An 18534-nucleotide genomic window follows, 5' to 3' on the forward strand; every position below is an offset into this window, starting at 1 on the left:
TATGGGTCGATTATGGTGAAACGCTTCTGAGATTCCATGAGCTCTTGGAAAAATCACTTTCTTATACATGCCACAAGAGCATCATTATGGAATGGAGAGCCTATGAGGCTTTTGTCTCTAAACTGGCTTCTTTGAGAATTTATTTCTGTTGAGTTCTTAAATTTTAGACTCCTAAAAGGTTGGTGGCTACAGAGGCAGGGTAGGGGAGACAGAGTAAGTTAGGAGCTTAGCACTGGTTTTCAACATTGTACGCTTAAACTAGGATTGTAAATGTAAGCAAATGAATTGAAGACACAAATTAGGCGAAAGCTTAGGCATTTAAGTTTAGCTGAAAATAAGCACCCTGGCTTAATTCACTTGAATCAACTCCTTAGACGTTTCCTCAGATTACCAAAAGAGAGAATAATGATGGTCCTTTTCTTCATTCCCTATAATTGCTCTATTGTACCCTCTGTTGTTAACACATCGTTTCTAAAGTCTGCATTAACATTTTCAGCTGCACAGTCTTCCATTGATGAGAAAAAGGATCTTCAGGACCCAACAGCTATCACAAAGAAATTGGCAGAAGTAAAACAACTGCACAAAGATATTGAGGATTTGCGGACAGCGATATCGGACCGTTATGCCCAGGACATGGGTGACAACTGCATCACGCAATGAAAGAGATGCATCTCAGGTGGACATACTGAAAGGGCAAATGGTACACAGAACATGCTAAAGCCGGTCTACAGCCAGGAAAGAAGTGGCAGGATTCTAGTTTCACTCCTGGACTTTTTCTCATTTTTACGATTCTAGTTTGTTTACAGTAGTTCGAAGCACACTGAAATATTATTTCTGTTAACTGCATCCAGTGGGAATGTCGGATCTTCCCTGGTACTTTTCCCAACTATTTATTCAGTTAAGATTTTAAGGACTTTCAGCTTTGTTCACTTATAGTACTGGACGTTTACTTCAGTCCTCCTGCCAGAGGAACACCTGGACCTTCATCGTGTTGAACTGCTGCTAGTTTAAAGAGAGACTTGATCTGTGCAAAGTCTCTGAGCAAGTGTGATTATTTGCTTGTGCCTGATTATTAACATCCTCCTTTGGTTAAACTTATGTGGATGTAAGTTGCCAATTACTTGTCTTTTCTAGGCAAATGACCGTACCCATATTACGTTTAATGTGCAAAGACAATCAAGAACCTGGTTCAGCCTTATCCAGTTACCAATGTCCTTACAAAGTTAGCCATGCTGCTTCTGAATAACAGTTAGCCTTTATACAAAGGCATTCTGGCTCAATCCGGAGGCCTCCCTAGTCACTTTGCTAACACATCCATGGCGCTGCTCCTGTTACTGTTTCTTTCTCAGCCACATAGACACTAAGCTATTGGTGTGGGAAGATGAATAACATTGCTTACTTTTTCTGATTCTTTAATAGCGCAAGACCTGCAGATTGCGGAACTAAGTTTTCATTTAATAATTCTACATATTCCTTTGTGATCACCTAATTTTGGGTACAAATGATTTGAAAAGGCAGGGAGGCTTAAACAAAAAGCTATTTTTCCTACACTATTTGAAGTGTTACAAAATTGAACTACAGCTCATTATTTTAGGTAATTAGCTGTCTTTTAGTCTCCCTTTTGACAAAAGGCTGAGATCTTGCTACTCATCTCTCAAGTATTGCCATTCAAAGTGCCTTAATGAAATAAAACTTCCAAGACTTTCTCTTCCAAATTACTTCTTTTTGGTACTAATCTAAAGCATATCAATGCTTTTAGCTCAGATACCCAGGGTTATCTTCAGAATTACCTATTCCAACCATGAGTAAGGGTTAATTCAATTGTAAAGCTTCTGGAGAAGAAATAAGCTTAGAATAGGCACATTTTTGGTGTTAGCTCAATTCCACCCATTTTTTTCCTCACTGAAATTCTTAAATGTATCAGATGAACTGAACACAGGGTAAATCTGATCATTGTATAATTTAAAACTACTGAGGCCGAATACTAATTTCCTATGTTAAATTGTATTCTGGTCACTTTTTAAATTGTAAACATACATTGTCAAATTTCACAAACCGACAATCTGAAAATCTTTAAAAGGTTACCTATACCATATATTTATTTTACCTTTTTATAACTTTTTTGGGGTAAAATATTGTTGCCAGGAATTTCAGTGGTTGATGTACTTATAACTGTAATATAGCAACAACGATATGCAAATTAAAGTAATTGGCTCAAAAAGGCCTAGAAGAGTTAGACTGACAATCCTATACCTTAGTAGGTATATTTGTGTTGCCTTTACATTAGTAATATTCAGATTCCAATTTTACCAACCCTGCCTATGTGCCTTTAATTCATCCTTTCACCTTTAAGAGCAGCCTTGCTTCAAAAAGGGACAGATTGTATCGCACATGCTGGATGGATCCTGTTTCTCCTTATTTCATGTTTTTAATTACAAATTTCTAAATGTCTTTTCTGCCCATACATGGTTATCTAACACGGCTTATCTGTAAGTGGTCACAACTGACATTGCATGAACCAGTCAGGTATCTGCTTGGAATATTATTTCATGACTTCAAAGTATAACTACTTATGAAAGTATCAATATTCATTTTGCCACTTTTTGACTGCACAAACCACTTTCACTCTTGGGTTAGCTCCTTTTAAAGAACTTTTAGAACTCCCTTTCTCTCCAGGTGTTTGAATTACCTCTAGTCGGTTATAAAATCATATTATTCAAAATATTAAAGCTGCACAGTCTAGTTCCAGCAGCCTTTCCTCAGACACTGGACCAAATTACCACCTGTTTGTAGGACACACTGATATTGATCTCTATCCGTTTATCATTTGGTGAATTATATGATTGTTAACGTAGCAGTTTTCAGTTGCAGTATTTTTACTTAAGAGGTATGCTCTTGAACATTGCACAATGCTATGGGATTAATGTTTTTTAAAAATTTGTGTTTGGCTGATGATTAATAATTCTCACTCTTTGTAGTTTCTGAAAATCACAATTTAGTTGCATTTAAGCAACTGAAGAAAGAGGAAAAGCAGCTGTGTTTTGTTTTTGTTTTTTTTATTAGTGATCCAGAGTTTACAGACAGACTTTCTGATGCCACATGGTTTGTGCAGGTCCCTTTGTATGATATTTTTCCCTTATCTGATGCTCTTTCCAAACATCAGAACCTGATTAATATTCACCTGTAAATCATCTCAGGGTGTGATAGTTTTGTATGCCTAAATGTTTTATAATGTTTATATTTTAAGAAAAATTATAATACAAGTGGCTTCCTTGTAAACTTTGTAATTATATTTATATAAATTGTTTTATTGAACTGTTTATAGTGCAGCTTTTGATTAAAAATAAAGTTTTCATTGGAACATTATGTTTACACTAGTCTTTAAGCCCATTACATTAACGGGTGCTAGAATAGATTTGTGTGTCTGTCTGTCTCTCTCTCTCCTTGGCCGCTGTCTGTCTGTCTTTCTTTCTGTCTCTCTCTTTCCTTGGCTTCCACCACCCCTTCCCTGCTCCCCCTGTCCAGCAGCAGCCCATCTCCCTTCGTTTTACCTCCCCCCCTGTCCAGCAGTACCTCTTACTTGATCCCCCTTACCAGCAGTAGGCCTTCTCCCTTCCCTGCTACCACAGTAAAGCATCCGCTAGCCCGGGCAGCCTAGGGGCTTTTGCTAGGCCGTCCCACCTCGCATTATTGAAGTGGGCTGGCCTAGCAAATGCCCCGTGGCAGCTGCATTTGCTGGTCTGGGGGTGAGAAGAGGTGTCCCGGCAGTCAAACTGCCACCACTGCTGAAATCGCTGCATGTGCCGCAAGCCACCCTACACGCCTCCAATCGAATTCAGCATGAAGGCACACAGCACGGTGGCAGGGATCACAAAACCCTAAGCGTGTATGCGCGCTTAGGGTTTTATTATAGGTGATTTGATTGGGTGGGGAGGTGAGAAAGGAGGGTTGCATCTGTCTCCCGTTTGCAAGTAAATATCTTGGGCTTCAGCTTCCCATTTTACCACATCTTGGTATCCCTTTGTTGCTATTAAGAGTAATTTCTCCCGAATTCATGCTAATAGATTAGCAGTGCTGGCTTTCCGTAGAATCACCCCCACTTAGGCAATCTTTCAATCTAGTGCTCCACTTAATTAACTTCTAGGCCCTTAGAATACCCTTCTCCTTGTTTGTGATTTTGACTATAAAACTTAGGGCTCCTTTTACAAAGGTGCATTAGGGCCTTAACGTACTACTGCTACTTTGTAAAAGGAGCCCTTAGTAATTGTCACCACCATCAATTTTAGGCTCTATGTGAAATATTTCTAATTATATAAATATGTGAATTCAACATTTTTCATCTAACTTATATATAGAGAGAAATACCTAAGAAGGCAGTTTTTGTTTTTTTTAAATTCTTTATTCATTTTAAATCATAAACAAGTGTACAATAATATATCCATTAAAATTTCAATATAACACTTGAAATTCTTGAACATATCATCTAAAACAAAAATATATATCCCCACCCCCACCCTACTTAAATTAATCAAAATTCTTGAATTATTTTAAAACAGACAATAAATGTACAGAAATAGATCCATTATAATTTCAATACAACATTTGAAAATTTTTACCAAATCATCTGAAACAAATAATAGTAATTCCCTCCCTCCCACCCTTCTTAAAGTAATTAAAACAAATTTCCAATATCAAATATACCACCCCGACCCCCCCCATTGTATAAATATAATCTCCCCCCCAAAAAAAGAAAATGATGTCTACTCATTACAATATCTTTCCATTGGCCCCCAGATCTTTATAAACTTATTGTAAGTCCCTTTCTGTGTAGCAATAGCTCTTTCCATCTTATAAATATGGCATAATGAGTTCCACCAAAATGTATAGTTGAGATTAGAGTAGTTTTTCCAATTATTGGTTATATGCTGAATGGCGACCCCTGTCATGATTAACAAAAGTTTATTATTACACGACAAAATTAGACTTTTTTTCCTCATAGATATACCAAACAAAACGGTGTCATAGGATAATGCAACATGCCTAAGAAGGCAGTGTTTGAGGCATGCACTGCTTTCAATGCATATTCATTGGGGGAAACCTGACTGGAATTCAGCTCTCGAGGACCGGAGTTCCCTACCCCTGGCTTACAGGAATGGGACAGTGATAAAACTTACAGGGATGGGACGGGAAAATTGAGTTCTTGTCCCTGTGTCATTCTCTAATTGAATCCTGGTCTATCCTATATAATAAAACTCTAAGCGCCGCATGCGCACTTAGAGTTTCGTGTTCCCTGCCGCTGTGGTGTGTGATCCGTGGCCAAATTCTATTTTAGAACGCAGCAGCAGGGAACACTCTGGAGCTTCCCCCCTCACTCACTGTGAAAGAAACCGCTGTCGCCACCGCCGTTCCTTCTGCTCCCCTCTTTGGAGTGTCCAGTGCAGACCAACGGGTTCCTGGGCAGCTGAACGCAGTCTCCAGGCAGCCGCAGCCTCCGCAAACGCCGGTCTTCCTCCCAGCTCGGGTCCAGAGCCTTTCCAGTGTTGTCGTCTTCACCCCCCCTCCCCGGCGCATCCGATCCCCCGTTGAGCCTCCCATCCGACCCTCCAACCGTGGTCTGGCTGCCCCCCTTCCCTTCCCTTCCCTTCCCTTCTCAAGGTCTCGACAAACCTTGACTAGCAGCGGCCACAGCACTCTAAACACGCTGCTTCGCAGCCTTCTACTGCCCTGATTTGCTCTGCCGGTGACGCGGCAGAGGGAATCGCGGGCAGTAGAAGGTTAGAAAAATGATAGGTTCTACTGTACAGGGGGTTGGGAGGGAGGCAGGCAGGCTGGCTGGCTTTGGGGGTGGGGGGCACTGAGGGCACTAAAGACATAGGAGGCACTAAGGACATGGGAAGGTGGCACTAAGGGTATAGGAAGGAGGCACTGAGGGCACTAAGGACAGGAGGCACTGAGGGCACTAAGGACATAGGAAGGAGGCACTGAAGGCACTAAGGACATAGGAAGGTGGCACTGGGGGCACTGAGGGCACTAAGGACATAGGAGGGAGGCACTGAGGACATAGGATGGGACACTAAGGACAGGAAGGAGGCAGTGGGGGCACTAAGGACATAGGAAGGTGGCACTGGGGGCACTAAGGTCACTAAGGACATAGGATGGGACACTAAGGACATAGGAAGGTGGCACTGGGGGCACTAAGGACATAGGAAGGAGGCACTGAGAACACTAAAAACAAGATGGGACACTAAGGACATAGGAAAGGGGTCACAGAGAGTCAGGCAGGCATGGCACAACAGAGAAATACAGGCAGGCAGGGGGCCAGGGAGACAGAGACAGAAAGAATGACAGACAGCGTACACGGAGAGAGAGATAAAAAGAAAGAAAAGAAAAAAAAAGATAGACAGACATCTACTCTAGCACCCGTTTAATGTAACGGGCTTAAACACTAGTTGATTAATAACTCAGTAACAGCTTGTATTAAATGCATATTAAAGCAATTTGCAATCAATAAATAGCCCCATTGAGAACAATGGGTTCTTTGCATCAATGTCAAGTCAATCTTAAAAGAATTGCTTTTCTTGTAAACCCTCTATTAAAGCAGTAGATAAAAGCTGATGCGCCTAATGTTTCGAGGATTATTTTGATCTATTTAGTTTTTGTAGCATGGGCATTTATTATTTTTAATCCTTATTTATATAGGGTGACGCCATCACCGCTCTTCCCTATCATATTCGCGTCCTTACGACAGCCGCACGGGCTCGTCATTGGCGCTAGGTGGGGGGGGGTAGGGCGGTATTTACGTAGCTTCCAATTGGCTAGATCTGGCCTATACGAGGTGCGGAAAGAGCAGACACGCCCCATCCACATCTTGATTGACAGCCTACCTTCCTTTCGACCACTGTGGTCGTTCCTCGCCGGCTATTGGTTCCTTACTGTCACGCGCAACTGGAAAGGAGACGGCGCGAGAGGTAGAGGCCTGGGAGCTCGAGCTGCTTGCAAGATGAGCATCAAGTTGTATTGCACGTCGGTGACCTGCTCCCGGGAGGTGAGTGTCTGGGGGGGGGATGGGGGCTGATCACTGCCTTGCAGGCTGTGATCGAAGGGTGCGAATGGGAAAAGAGAGAGGTTGAGGGTGCGGTCCTTGTGTTTACATGGTTTCCTTTTATTGCTCTTGCATACTCTGGGTTAAGCGTACGAATTTGTAGCTTGAAACTTTCTATTGATGCCCCTTTCTTTAATAGTAATTTAAAATCTGCAAATGAATACGTGGATTGTAAGGGAGCAAAACCGGAACTGGAGCAGCCTAATTGGTTGACCTGGAATAAGGTGTTGGCTAATAGGTGGGAAAACCAATGTTGTGTTGTGCATGCCTTTTTTTTTTTTAATGCTACCTATATCTGTTAAGTACCGGTATATTTTTCTTTGTGGAATCAGAAGCAGCTCTTTTGGGCCTGTCTGAAGTTAATGTTTGTTAAACAAAATGTGCACAGAAAATAGTTTGTTTTTGAGATCTTCAGTTCGTGGTTATTAAATAAATAAATAAATAAAGTTGAGTCACATTATTCTGACCACCTGCTAATATCCAGAATAACCGCCTCTGGCAGCTAGACGCCGTGGGAGTGACTCAGTAAGATGCTGGATAGTTGCTAGAGGGATCTGGAGTCATGCAGACTGCAGTGATGTGTGGTGGTGGGTCTAGTCATCAAGATGATTAAAAAAAAAAAAAAAGATCCAAAAGTTCTGCAATGAGAATCAAGTAGCAAAAAGGAAAACTGCAGAGATGATGCACTGAAATCAGGAATTTTACATCGAGGGCTAACGGTGTTCACTAGAGAGTTGCGCGGGGACAGAAATCCCACCCGTCCCCGTGAGGAGTCCCTCCGTCCCCACCCGTCCCTATAAACTTCAGAAATAGTTATTTCATTTAATTATGCTACTGAATTAAAGGCTCTGGTAGAAACCTATTTACAAATAAGCAAAAAGACTTTATTAATTTGAAAATATTAATTGGGAAGAATACATACTTTGTAAACGGGTTTCTACCAGAACCTCTAATGTTTATACATTTTTATCAACACAACTAATATACTACTTTATCCTGAAGCAAAAAAAAAAAAGAAATAGAATTCTTTTCCTACCTTTGTTGCCTGGTTTCTGCTTTCCTCATGTTCTCATTCAATTCCTTCCATCCATTGTCTCTCTTCCTTCTGCATCTTCCATTTGCTCTGTTACTGTGCCTCTCCCTTTCTTCCCCCTTCCAAATTGGTCTGGCACCCATCTTCTTCTCTCCGCTCCCCCCATAGTCTGGCATCTGTCTTCTTCCCTGCCAGCGTCTTCTCCCTACTCTCTCTTCCCCATTTCCTTTCAGCGTCCTTCTCCCCCCCATCTTCCCCATGTCCTGTCAGCGTCCTTCTCCCCCCTCTGTCTTCCACATGTGCTTTCAGTGTCCTTCTCCCCCCTCTGCTTCCCCATGTCCTTTCAGCGTCCTTCTCCCTCTCTGTCTTCCCCATAGCCTTTCAGTGTCTTTCTCCACCACCCCACCCCACCCCCGTCTTCCCCATGTCCTTTCAGCATCCTTCTCCCCCCTCTGTCTTCCACAAGTGCTTTCAGAGTCCTTCCCCCTCACCCCCCCCGCCCTTCCCATGGCCTTTCAGCGTCCTTCTCCACCCCTTTGTCTTCAGTGCTTTTAGCGTCCTTCTCCCCCCTCCTTCTCTACCGCCCCGGGTGCAGCACAGCCGGCCAGGTCCCCTTACTTTTGTGGCACTTCCCCGACCGACCGACAACAGTCCCGGTCCGACAAACCTCCCTGCCCTTAACCCGAATCTAAATTACCTTCTTACAGCTGCTGTAAGAAGGTAATTTAGATTTGCGGCTACAGGGTAGGGAGGATTGTCGGACCGGGGCTGTTGTCGGTCAGTCGGGGAAGTGCAACAAAAGTAAGGGGACCTGGCCGGCTGTGTTGCAACCAGGGCGGACCGCCCCCTCCCTTGGTAGCCACTCGAACCGCGAGGCTTCTCCTTACCTGCCCTGCCTGCAGCAAAGAGCCGAACGGAAGTCTTCCCGACGTCAGCGCTGACGTCGGGAAGACTTCCGTTCGGCTCTGTGCTGCAAGCAGAGCAGGTAGGGAGAAGAAAGCCGCGTGATTGAGTACATCCAGCCCCGCAGGATCCCCGCGACCCTCGGAGGCGTCCCCGCGACCCGAAGGGGGAACCCGCGGGTCCCGCGGGATTCCCGTCGTCTCCGTTCCCGTGCAGCTCACTTCCTGAAACACATCCACATATGTGGATTAAAAACCAAACAAACTAGAATACCCTTCATGTTCTCCACTTGTTGTGAATGGTAACAAGTCCTGCAACCAGTGTAGGCATGGCAGCTTTTCTTTTAAAGAGACTGGACTTTAAACCAGCATTGTTAGTATTAATAACCCTGGTGTAGTCCTGCTGTAAGAGAGCCTCTGTCCCTTCTGCTTCAAGAGCTCTTCTCAGCTTCCTCCAGGAATCTACAGTGTGCTTTGTTCCAGGTCAGTGGAGATGGCTAGGTAGGGAACAGGAGAAACGTGTATCATTTCAGTCGGTCTTACTCTGCACATTGACTTTTCTCCCTCGGTATTCGCGGGGGTTGGGTGCAGAGCTGGACTGCGAAGTGTGAAAAATCACGAATAAGTTTTTGGCCGTCTCTGACCCACCCCTGCCTCATTCCGGACCTTCCAGCCTCTCTCCCGGCATCCCAAACCTTACCTGGTGGTCTAGCAGGCTTTCGGGGCAGCTATTTTCTATGAGTGATCTGCACGGGGCAGAAGTGTAGGAAGATCACTCCTGCCCCAAAAGCCTGCTAGACCACCAGGTAAGGTCTGGGATACCGGGAGGGAGGTGGGGAAAGTCCAGAATTAGCTTTAAAAAAAAATAATAATCGTGAATAACCGAATCCATGGATATTGAAACCGCAGATTCAGAGGGAGAAGTGTAAATGTTAATTTGCTATCTCTGCCTCCTGGACAAGCCCCTGTTCCTTGATAGAAGGTTCACACAAGTAGGTGATGAGATTTCTATTACATAGTAACATAGTAAATGACGGCAGATAAAGACCTGAATGGTCCATCCAGTGTGCCCATTAGATTTTCTCATTAAAAATACATGATTAACTTGTTTCCTCTTTGATATTTCTGGGTCATAGGGCTAGATTCACTAAGCAAACCGATCGTGTACCAATCGGTTTGTGACTCGATTTCCCTCCGACCAGATTCACTAACCTCTCTTCCGATCCGTGCATGCAAATGAGGGGAAACGGCGTGCAAAGTAGGCAGGGACGCAATTCACTAAACAAATCTGGGACACCGACTGGGCTGGCCGATCAACAGAAGAAGCGACTGCTGGTGACCAGTCACACATGTCTCTGCCGACTCTCCTACTCCATTGCCACCCTGCACTCTGCCCAGATCTTCCAGTACAGAGCACGTTACAGGGCTTCAAAGAAGGTTTAGATAGGTTCCTAGAGGATAAAGGGATTGAGGGGTACAAATAGGAGTTGAGCTAGGTTATAGGAATAGTCAGGGACCACTGCACAGGTAATAGGCCTGAAGGATCGCCGCGGGAGCGGACCGCTGGGCGGGATGGACCTCTGGTCTGACCCAGCGGAGGCAAATTCTTATGTTCTTATATGCCGCAGTGCAGCCCTGCGGGCTCGCACTGCAGAGAAGGCGGCAGAGAGTAGGAGAGTCGGGGTGGGTTAAGGCCTAGTAGGATTCACGTGTTCTGGCTGATTGACACTTCTCCCTCCCTGCCTGCAACAGTGTCTTCCTTGCGTGGAGAGAGCATGCGCAGACCATCGACAGGCAAAGAAATGGTCTGAGCATGCATCGGGATCGCTCAGTAGTGATCCGTGGGGGGGGGTGCTCCTTCAATCACCCCCATTTAAATATTAGCATGTAGTGAATTGGTCAGCCTGCCACAGATCGGACACGGATCGGTTAGTGTATCGGGCCCTTGGACTATAAAGTCCACCTGGTATTGTCCTAGATTCCAACTGCTGAAGTTGCCATCCAACCTATCCAGCCATCCCGTTGTTTGCAGGATATCTATTGTAAAGTCTGGCCAGTAACGTCCTCGTGTTCCAAGTTAGTGGAGTTCCATTGATGCCCTCCCTAGCCCATCCTACATCAAATCAACGTATATGGGACACAAACTGTACCGGCCTTAGTTCTTTGATTTACAGTGGTGCCTCGCATAACGGACGCCTCGCACAGTGAACGCTGCGCATAACGAACTTTTTGTCTTGCTCCCTATAACGAACTTCGTTTCACACAACGAAGTCGCCCGAGGGGCCCGGGGGGGGGGCGGAACTACTCTCGCCGCTTCCTAATGTGAGCCGGGAACAGCAGCACCCTCCACCTTACCTTAGATGCCGAGTTTTCCGGCTTTCTTTTTCGGCCAGCCACACACTTTCAAAGAGCAGCACATGCGCGCATGCTCTGTTGTTCAATCTTCTCCTCTGACGCAACCGGAAACCGGAAGTTGCAGGAGAGGAGAACATTGATCAACTTCAGCAGCTGCGCGTGCACAGCTTTTTGAAAGCGTGCGGCTGGGTGAAAAAGAAAGCTGGCAAACTCTGCATATAAGGTGAGGTGGAGGGAGGGAAATGTAGGGCTGCAGAATGAATTATTTTGTTTTACATGTATTCTTATGGGAAAACAGGGCTGCAGAACGAATTATTTTGTTTTACATGTATTCTTATGGGACAACGCGTTTCACACAACGAACGTTTCACATAACAAACTTGCTCCTGGAACGGATTAAGTTCGTTGTGTGAGGCACCACTGTATATCATTTTTTTTCTAATTAGAGATCCTCTGTGTTTATCCCACACTTTTTTCAATTCTATCACCGTTTTCCTCTCCACCACCTCATTCCAGACATTCACCACCCTTTCCATGAAAAAGAATTTCCTAATGTTACTCCTAAGTCTTCCTCCTTGCAACCTCAAGTTATGCCCTCTAGTTTTACCATTTTCCCTTCTCTGGAAAAGATTTGGTTCTTTATTAATACCTTTCAAGTATATAAATGTCGGTTTCATATCTACCCTGGGCCTCTTCTTCTCCAGAGTATACATAGTTAGTAAGATTGTAAGCTCGATGATAGGATAGGATGATAGGAAGGGCATAGGTAACTTTAAGGTGAGTGGGAGTTATGAGTTGAAAGCAGTCTCGAAAAAGTGGGCTTTTTAGCTTGGATTTGAAAACTGCAAGAGACTGAACCTGACAAAATGACTTAGGCAGTCTGTTCCATGCATACGGCTTGCTTGATGAATGGAGTTCACGGGGGAGATAAATGAGGAGAGATATTGAGGGGCTGCGGAGCAAGTGCACTTGTAGGTCAGTAAAAGGAATTTGAATTATATTCGGAAATGATTGGGGAGGAGGTCAGAAGGGTGGTAGGGAAAGCTCAGTCTCTCTGCAATTGTAACTTCTGAAAGTTTACATTGCAATTTAGGGCATCTAGGCCTGGATGTAGAAAAATTGTTTAAAATCCTGTGGGTTGCTTTGGGGCCGAAAAATTGTCTGACTTGAAAATGGCAATTGATGTTCAAATGACTTTGCATGCAAAAGAGTTTTGTGGAGGTCTGTTGTAATCCTGTCGTCCAATCACTCGTTGGAAAAGCGACTTTTGACATATGTGCAGTGCTGGCAGTGGAAGCCTGAACAGCTGAGCATCAGGGGAAGCCCCAAAGCGGCCTCCTGTCACTCAGCTGTTCAGAGCAGGAAGACTTTTCCTTATTATTATTATTTTTTCAGTGGGCACAGATGTTGTGCATGGGAGGGGCATTAAGCATCTGAGCCAATCAGGGCCTTCGGCCCCTCCTGTTACATCCCAGCATGCACAGAGGAGAAGGCCCGCCATATTTAAGAGGCGGGCCTGCTGGCAGAAGGGACTGGGCAAGAGGGAGTGGACATCTTTCCTGCCAATGATCTTCATGGGGGGAGGTGTGGGTTTCCGAGGCCAGGAGGGAGTAAGCATCGGTCCTGCCGATCTTTACAAGGTGGGGGGGAGGGGTTGAGAGGTCCGGGAGTCTGTGGATGACAAGAGGAGCATGCCTAAAATGTGCCTTTAACATATATATATGGCAGACCTTGTAATTTCAGGTCATTAGAAGTCGGCGCTAGATTTTGTGCATCCCTAAGCGATGTTAGGACATCAGTTGGAGTGCTTGTTTTAATACTAATAAGCTCATTTGCATAGCAGAGTCGGAGGCTGCAACGAATGCATGGAAAAGCCTGCGGTGAGCCATTTTAAAACGCACCAGTTTAGTGCATCTGGGCCTTAGAGGTGTGGTGATAAGATACCTTGCTTTAGAAAGTACATAAAAATGATGAATCAAACCGGATAGGAGGAAAGAACCGTCTGACCTCAGTGTAGTAAACAATTAGCTTAGCCCTGAAATTCCCCTCAGTTGGTGCCAAAACTGATACAATTGAGTCATTGATTTTCCTAGGCTGTAACTCTCTATTTACACAAGCCTGACTGTATTGCTAAATACTTGGTCTTGCTTCACCGCTGCAGGTGTGCTGTCTTTTTCCCCTCCCTGCTGCTGTTTAAACATGTTAGATCTTGTGGAAAAACACCTAGTAATAGGGAAGAGTTTAGGTGTTGAGGCCTGTTAGATCCACTATTTGGAGTTTTTTTTATTTTAAACACTTAAATCGGCTTTTGCCAGGTGTATAGTTTAGCGAGTGTTGAGTTCGTGATCTTTGGACACTCGACAAGAGCCCTTTATATGTTCTTATACAAATTCCATCTTGGTGACGCGTTAATTGTGAAACTACGAAGTGTGACCTATCATTCAGAAGACCCCTGATGCAGGCCACTCGATCCGAAACATGTCGAGTCATTGAATGAATAAAGCAGAATTTTGAAATTAATCAGCATGCCTGTTCTTTGGGCACATCTCTACTGTTTGCGTATTTAGTTTAAATGGCCAACATGTAAGAAAGTTAAAAAATACAACCTTCAAACTATTCATCTTGCCACGCCCTCTGCTGTAGTTTGACCTGCGATTTTTCAATCCCTCCAACAGAAACCACCAACATGATACTTGCATGTTAATATAAACAGATGGCGCCTTTAGATGCTTGTGAAAGCTCATAATTTTCCCTCAATGCTTCTGGCAAGGTATTGTAAACTGTGAAAATGTCATTTGCCAAATTGGCGAGCATACTCTCCTGAGCGGAAGGCACTGATACATTGATACATAGGGCACCCCCCCAGACCTTTCAAATTAGAAGATTGCCATCTGCAATAGAGCAGTTGATTTGCCTTTCTTCACTGTATTCCAGTGTCTTGCAAACTGTGTGCCTCGAAAAATTCCAGTTCCTTTTATAAGTGTACACTAGACTAGGTGACATGTATATTGTATACACAAGAGTCTGTCAATGTTTCAAGCGTCTGTATGGGTAAGGATACAATTGCCCAGATCATTTATTGCTGACATTTCATCATGTACGAGGAGCCACTGAAAAGTTCTTGGCCAAAGCAAATGATGTGGAGCTATTCCACACTGTTCATTTCAATGAGGCAAATGCATCTAGTAAATGGGCACAGGTACAGTGAAACCAAGCCATTGTGACATCTCCGACAAGGTTGACTCTTAGGCATTGGTGGAATGAGGCATTATGACATCACAATATGAGGATTCCCTGAAAGGCTCTCAGCCGAACCAAGAAGAGAATGATGTGGAGCCCTGAAACTTACAAGTTATTCCACACTGTTCATTTCAATGAAATGATTGTAGATGGAGGCATTATGACATCACAATACGAGTGTCCCCTGAAAGGTTCTCAGCCCAACCAATTCATATCATTGAAATGAACAGTGTGGAATAGCTCCACATCATTCGCTTCGGCCAAGAACTTTTCAGCAGCCACTTGTATCTAAATGCATTCAAATTATACTTGTGGTGATCCTTGGCTGCGTACGTCCAAAGGAAACGGGATGCACCAACGCAGATTGACAGCTTTCTTTTATGCCTAAATATGAGCCTTGCTAAACACACAACCACACACCCAATTTTATTTTTTTTGTTCCTATTTTATCCTTGCAGATCTGCAAGAAGCTTCCTCCCCAACCCAACTATACATGCTGTGTAACTGTCTGCTGGTGATGAACCGTCACAGTTCTGACCTTTCATCACCTTTCATGCATAGTCATTCTGCATTATGTGATATGCAGTATATTAGATGAGCAGAGAGATGTACAGGTTTTCCATGCGCATAATTTGAGTACATTTTAGCTTCCTGTGTGCGAAAGTGAGTAATGAAAACTGTTCTTAACCTAAATGAGGCTTGCAAAAATTTTTAGATGTAAAGCTTTAGCAAGGCTCATATTTAGGTGCAAAAAAACAGGGGCAGATATGTGCTGGCATACTCCCTCTCCACCACCACTGGTGCAAGTTTCCCATGCATATTGAAATATATTTTGCTTGAACATGTGAGGTAGTGATGCATGATACGCCCACAGTGATGAAGTGTTGCCAGACTGCTGATAAATATCGGGGGAAAAAGCTTTACAGAACCTAAGTATTGGTTTATGAACACAACTTTGGTATTGTTTCATTTTAGTTGCATAATTTATGATAACCTGGTTATATTAGGCTGTAAAAGCCTTTTTTTGTCTTCATTTCCTTCCTCTTATCCTGTGCCAGTGGCCCGTCTCTGACGCACTTGATCCTCTTCCTCTTTCAGATCAAAGCTCATCAGTCGGATGTGACGAGGATCTTGGATGGAAAGTGCATTAAATATGAGATGGTGGATATCTCCCAGGATAACAGCTTGCGTGAGGAAATGAGGACCAAGTCAGGGGACCCTAAAGCCACCCCGCCTCAGATATTTAATGGTGATGAGTATTGTGGAGTAAGTATATGAAAAATAAGAAGAAACCACAAGCTTCTCATTAGCAGAATGTACAGAAATATTAATCATATTGGGTCTGATAGAAAAGAATGGACTACCAGGGATACTAAAGGTATGTGAGGGAGCCAGAGGGCAGGAAGTTAGATGTGTTTCCCTTTTTTGGGGGGGTTCACTTATTTGATTAATTGTAGTGTGGTATTCATGAGGGCCCTGTGACAGTCATCTTCAATTATACATAATTCCTTTTATATTAAGACTAGCTGATAATGATTTTTTAAAAAGGCCATATTTTCAAAAAGTAACTGAAAACCACCAAATAAAATAAAGAAAAAGGGAGAGCAGAACAGAAACACTCCTTCAGGCTTGTGTTCAGAAGAAAAAAAACTGTAGGTGGCAGTAGAGCTCCCTATGAAGTAAAAGGATCACAGAAAAAAAAAAAATCCAGAGCAGATTCCTTCTGCAGAGCTTGCTGTGATGAGGAAATTCCCCACTTGTCCAGAATGATACACCTATTCCACTGGAAAAGCCATATGTTCTCCTTTATATATACATATGTGGGTTGCCAGCTGTAACAGGGCAGGCTCAAGGGACGGGGGTTCCAGCTCCACCCCTCTGCTCTCGACCAGCTGAATAGGGCCAAAATCCCAATTCAGCATCTATCCTTCTAGAAGTTTGAAGGTAAACTGGACTGGCATTTTGGCTCCCTGTTTCGTAGGTTTGAGCCGGCTCTGAGCTATAAGTAAATATTAATTGTTTCAGACTAGAATATTCACTCTGTGACTGCTTTAGTAAATGGGAGCTCATCACGTCTCTTGCATCCACAGGATTATGAGCAGTTCAGGGATGCTGTGGAAGGAGATGCACTGAACGAATTTCTGAAGCTGAGGTCTTGACCGCTGCTCATCTCGTCCTGTGCCAACTGGATTCTTAAACTCTACAATGACCATTCTGCTCCCAACAGCTTCTGCGCCATTCCAACTCTGTGTAATCCTTCTCTATCTCAGAATTATGGACCTGATCTGATCTTGCCACTGCTGCTTATTGATCCCTAGTCTTAAAACCATTATCTAGTGAGCAGGACCACTTCAGAAGTCCAGTATACATTCCTGCTGCTTCAACAGAATTACTCCTTGGCTCTGTGTAGCTTCTGAATGCTAAGAAAGGGGCTTTTTCCTTACATTCCTGTTAGACGTTGCCCTTAATTGATAACAGGGCTGGAAACTTTCCCAGTTTCCTAAGCACAAGATGTTATTCTCCAGATCCCCAGGTGGGATAGGCCTAGCATGAAGCATCAAAGTAGTTGCCATTGGCTTGCATAGGTGCTCTGTTTACACTCCATGCCACATGGCTGCCTGGGAAATTTTTTTCAGCCTTTAATCTCAATTCTGGACCATTTTAAGCACTTCCACTTGTCTGAGATGGAAGCAGCCCAGGCCTGTTCTTTTAAAGATCAGGAAATAAAATGGTTAGATCAGGTTTGAATTAACATGCTCTGCAGAGGGAACACTTTTCTCAACATACTTTCAGTGTTCAGATGGGTGAGGGAAACGCTAGAAATCTATAGAATATTTCTCAGTACAAACTGTCCACAGTATGTCCTCAGAAAGGGATGACTGGAACCAAGGCCGTTTGGCCCATCCCCCCCCATAAGCCTCCTTACTTAATACGTTCCTTTTTGTAAGTTGGTCCAACCATGACTTCTTGTGTTCATTCCTGCCAAAGGGGAAGTGTAAGATGCTCTGTCTTCCTCAATGCTAATAAATGTTAAGACAAAAATATTTTTCTGCTGTTCTTGCTGTATGTCTTATGGAGGATGGGACCCAGCTGAAGAATGAAATGAGGTTGTGTTATGACTTCAGAAAAGAGGTTCTGGTCTTCTGACAATCCCCAATCTAAAGGGAAACGGATTCTGATACCTATCCTAAAACGCTATATTCTGAAATGAGACTCTGGGCTAGCTGGACTCTTGTGACTAAAATATTCCACATTCTTTTATTTTAGATCTTTATATACCACCTATCAAGATTATCTAAACTGTTACAATCAGATACTTCAAGCATTTCCCCTCTGTCTGTCCCAGTGGGCTCACAATCTATCTAATGCACCTGGGGCAATGGAGGAGTGAGTGACTTGCCCAGAGCCACAAAGAGCAGTGCAGGATTTGAACCCACAACCTCAGGGTGCTGAGGCTGTTGCTCTGCCCACTATGCTATGCCTTCCTCTTTTCTCCATCAGGACAAAAACAGTCTTAAGCATCTGGGGCTGGACAAATCTAGCAAGAATGGGATAAAGCAGATTCTACCCCTGCCTGTTATTGACAAAAGCTGCTAGGGCACGATGGACCACTGGTCTGACCCAGCAGCGGCAATTCTTATGTTCTTACATAGTGCTGCAGCCTGTGCAGTATAGAGCTATGTGATGGATAGTTGGCAATTGAGATATTAACACTGCTACTTCAGTGAAGCCAGAGCAAAGAATTTGGATGGGTATAAAAGTACAAGCAGCAGGGGAAGGAGGTAGGACCATTTGCTTCTGCAAGCTTATTTACATGTTCAGACATTTTTCAGTACTATGCAAGGCGAGTTACATTCTGATATGGCAGGTAATTCTGTCCCTGGAGAGCTTACAATTAGAGA

General features: G+C 43.8%; 2 protein-coding genes across 4 annotated transcripts in view; both read left to right on the plus strand.

The window, feature by feature from the left end:
• Positions 1-3366, plus strand: part of CEP85 (centrosomal protein 85) — a 114796-nt gene extending 111430 nt beyond the window's left edge. For all 3 annotated transcript variants that reach the window (XM_033957478.1, XM_033957477.1, XM_033957476.1), the window contains one exon: positions 497-3366. In XM_033957478.1, the coding sequence (XP_033813369.1) occupies positions 497-660 (164 nt within the window). In that variant the 3' untranslated portion in view covers positions 661-3366. The remainder of the gene's footprint in view (positions 1-496) is intronic.
• A 3518-nt stretch (positions 3367-6884) lies between these two features.
• Positions 6885-17676, plus strand: SH3BGRL3 (SH3 domain binding glutamate rich protein like 3). Its single transcript, XM_033957483.1, has 3 exons — positions 6885-7045; positions 15731-15898; positions 16723-17676. Exons 1-3 carry the CDS (start codon positions 7001-7003, stop codon positions 16789-16791), a joined length of 282 nt encoding a protein of 93 aa, XP_033813374.1. The 5' UTR covers positions 6885-7000; the 3' UTR covers positions 16792-17676.
• Positions 17677-18534: the final 858 nt, after the last annotated feature.

Source organism: Geotrypetes seraphini, chromosome 8, assembly GCF_902459505.1.
Source record: "Geotrypetes seraphini chromosome 8, aGeoSer1.1, whole genome shotgun sequence".
Classification (NCBI taxonomy): Eukaryota; Metazoa; Chordata; class Amphibia; order Gymnophiona; family Dermophiidae; genus Geotrypetes; species Geotrypetes seraphini.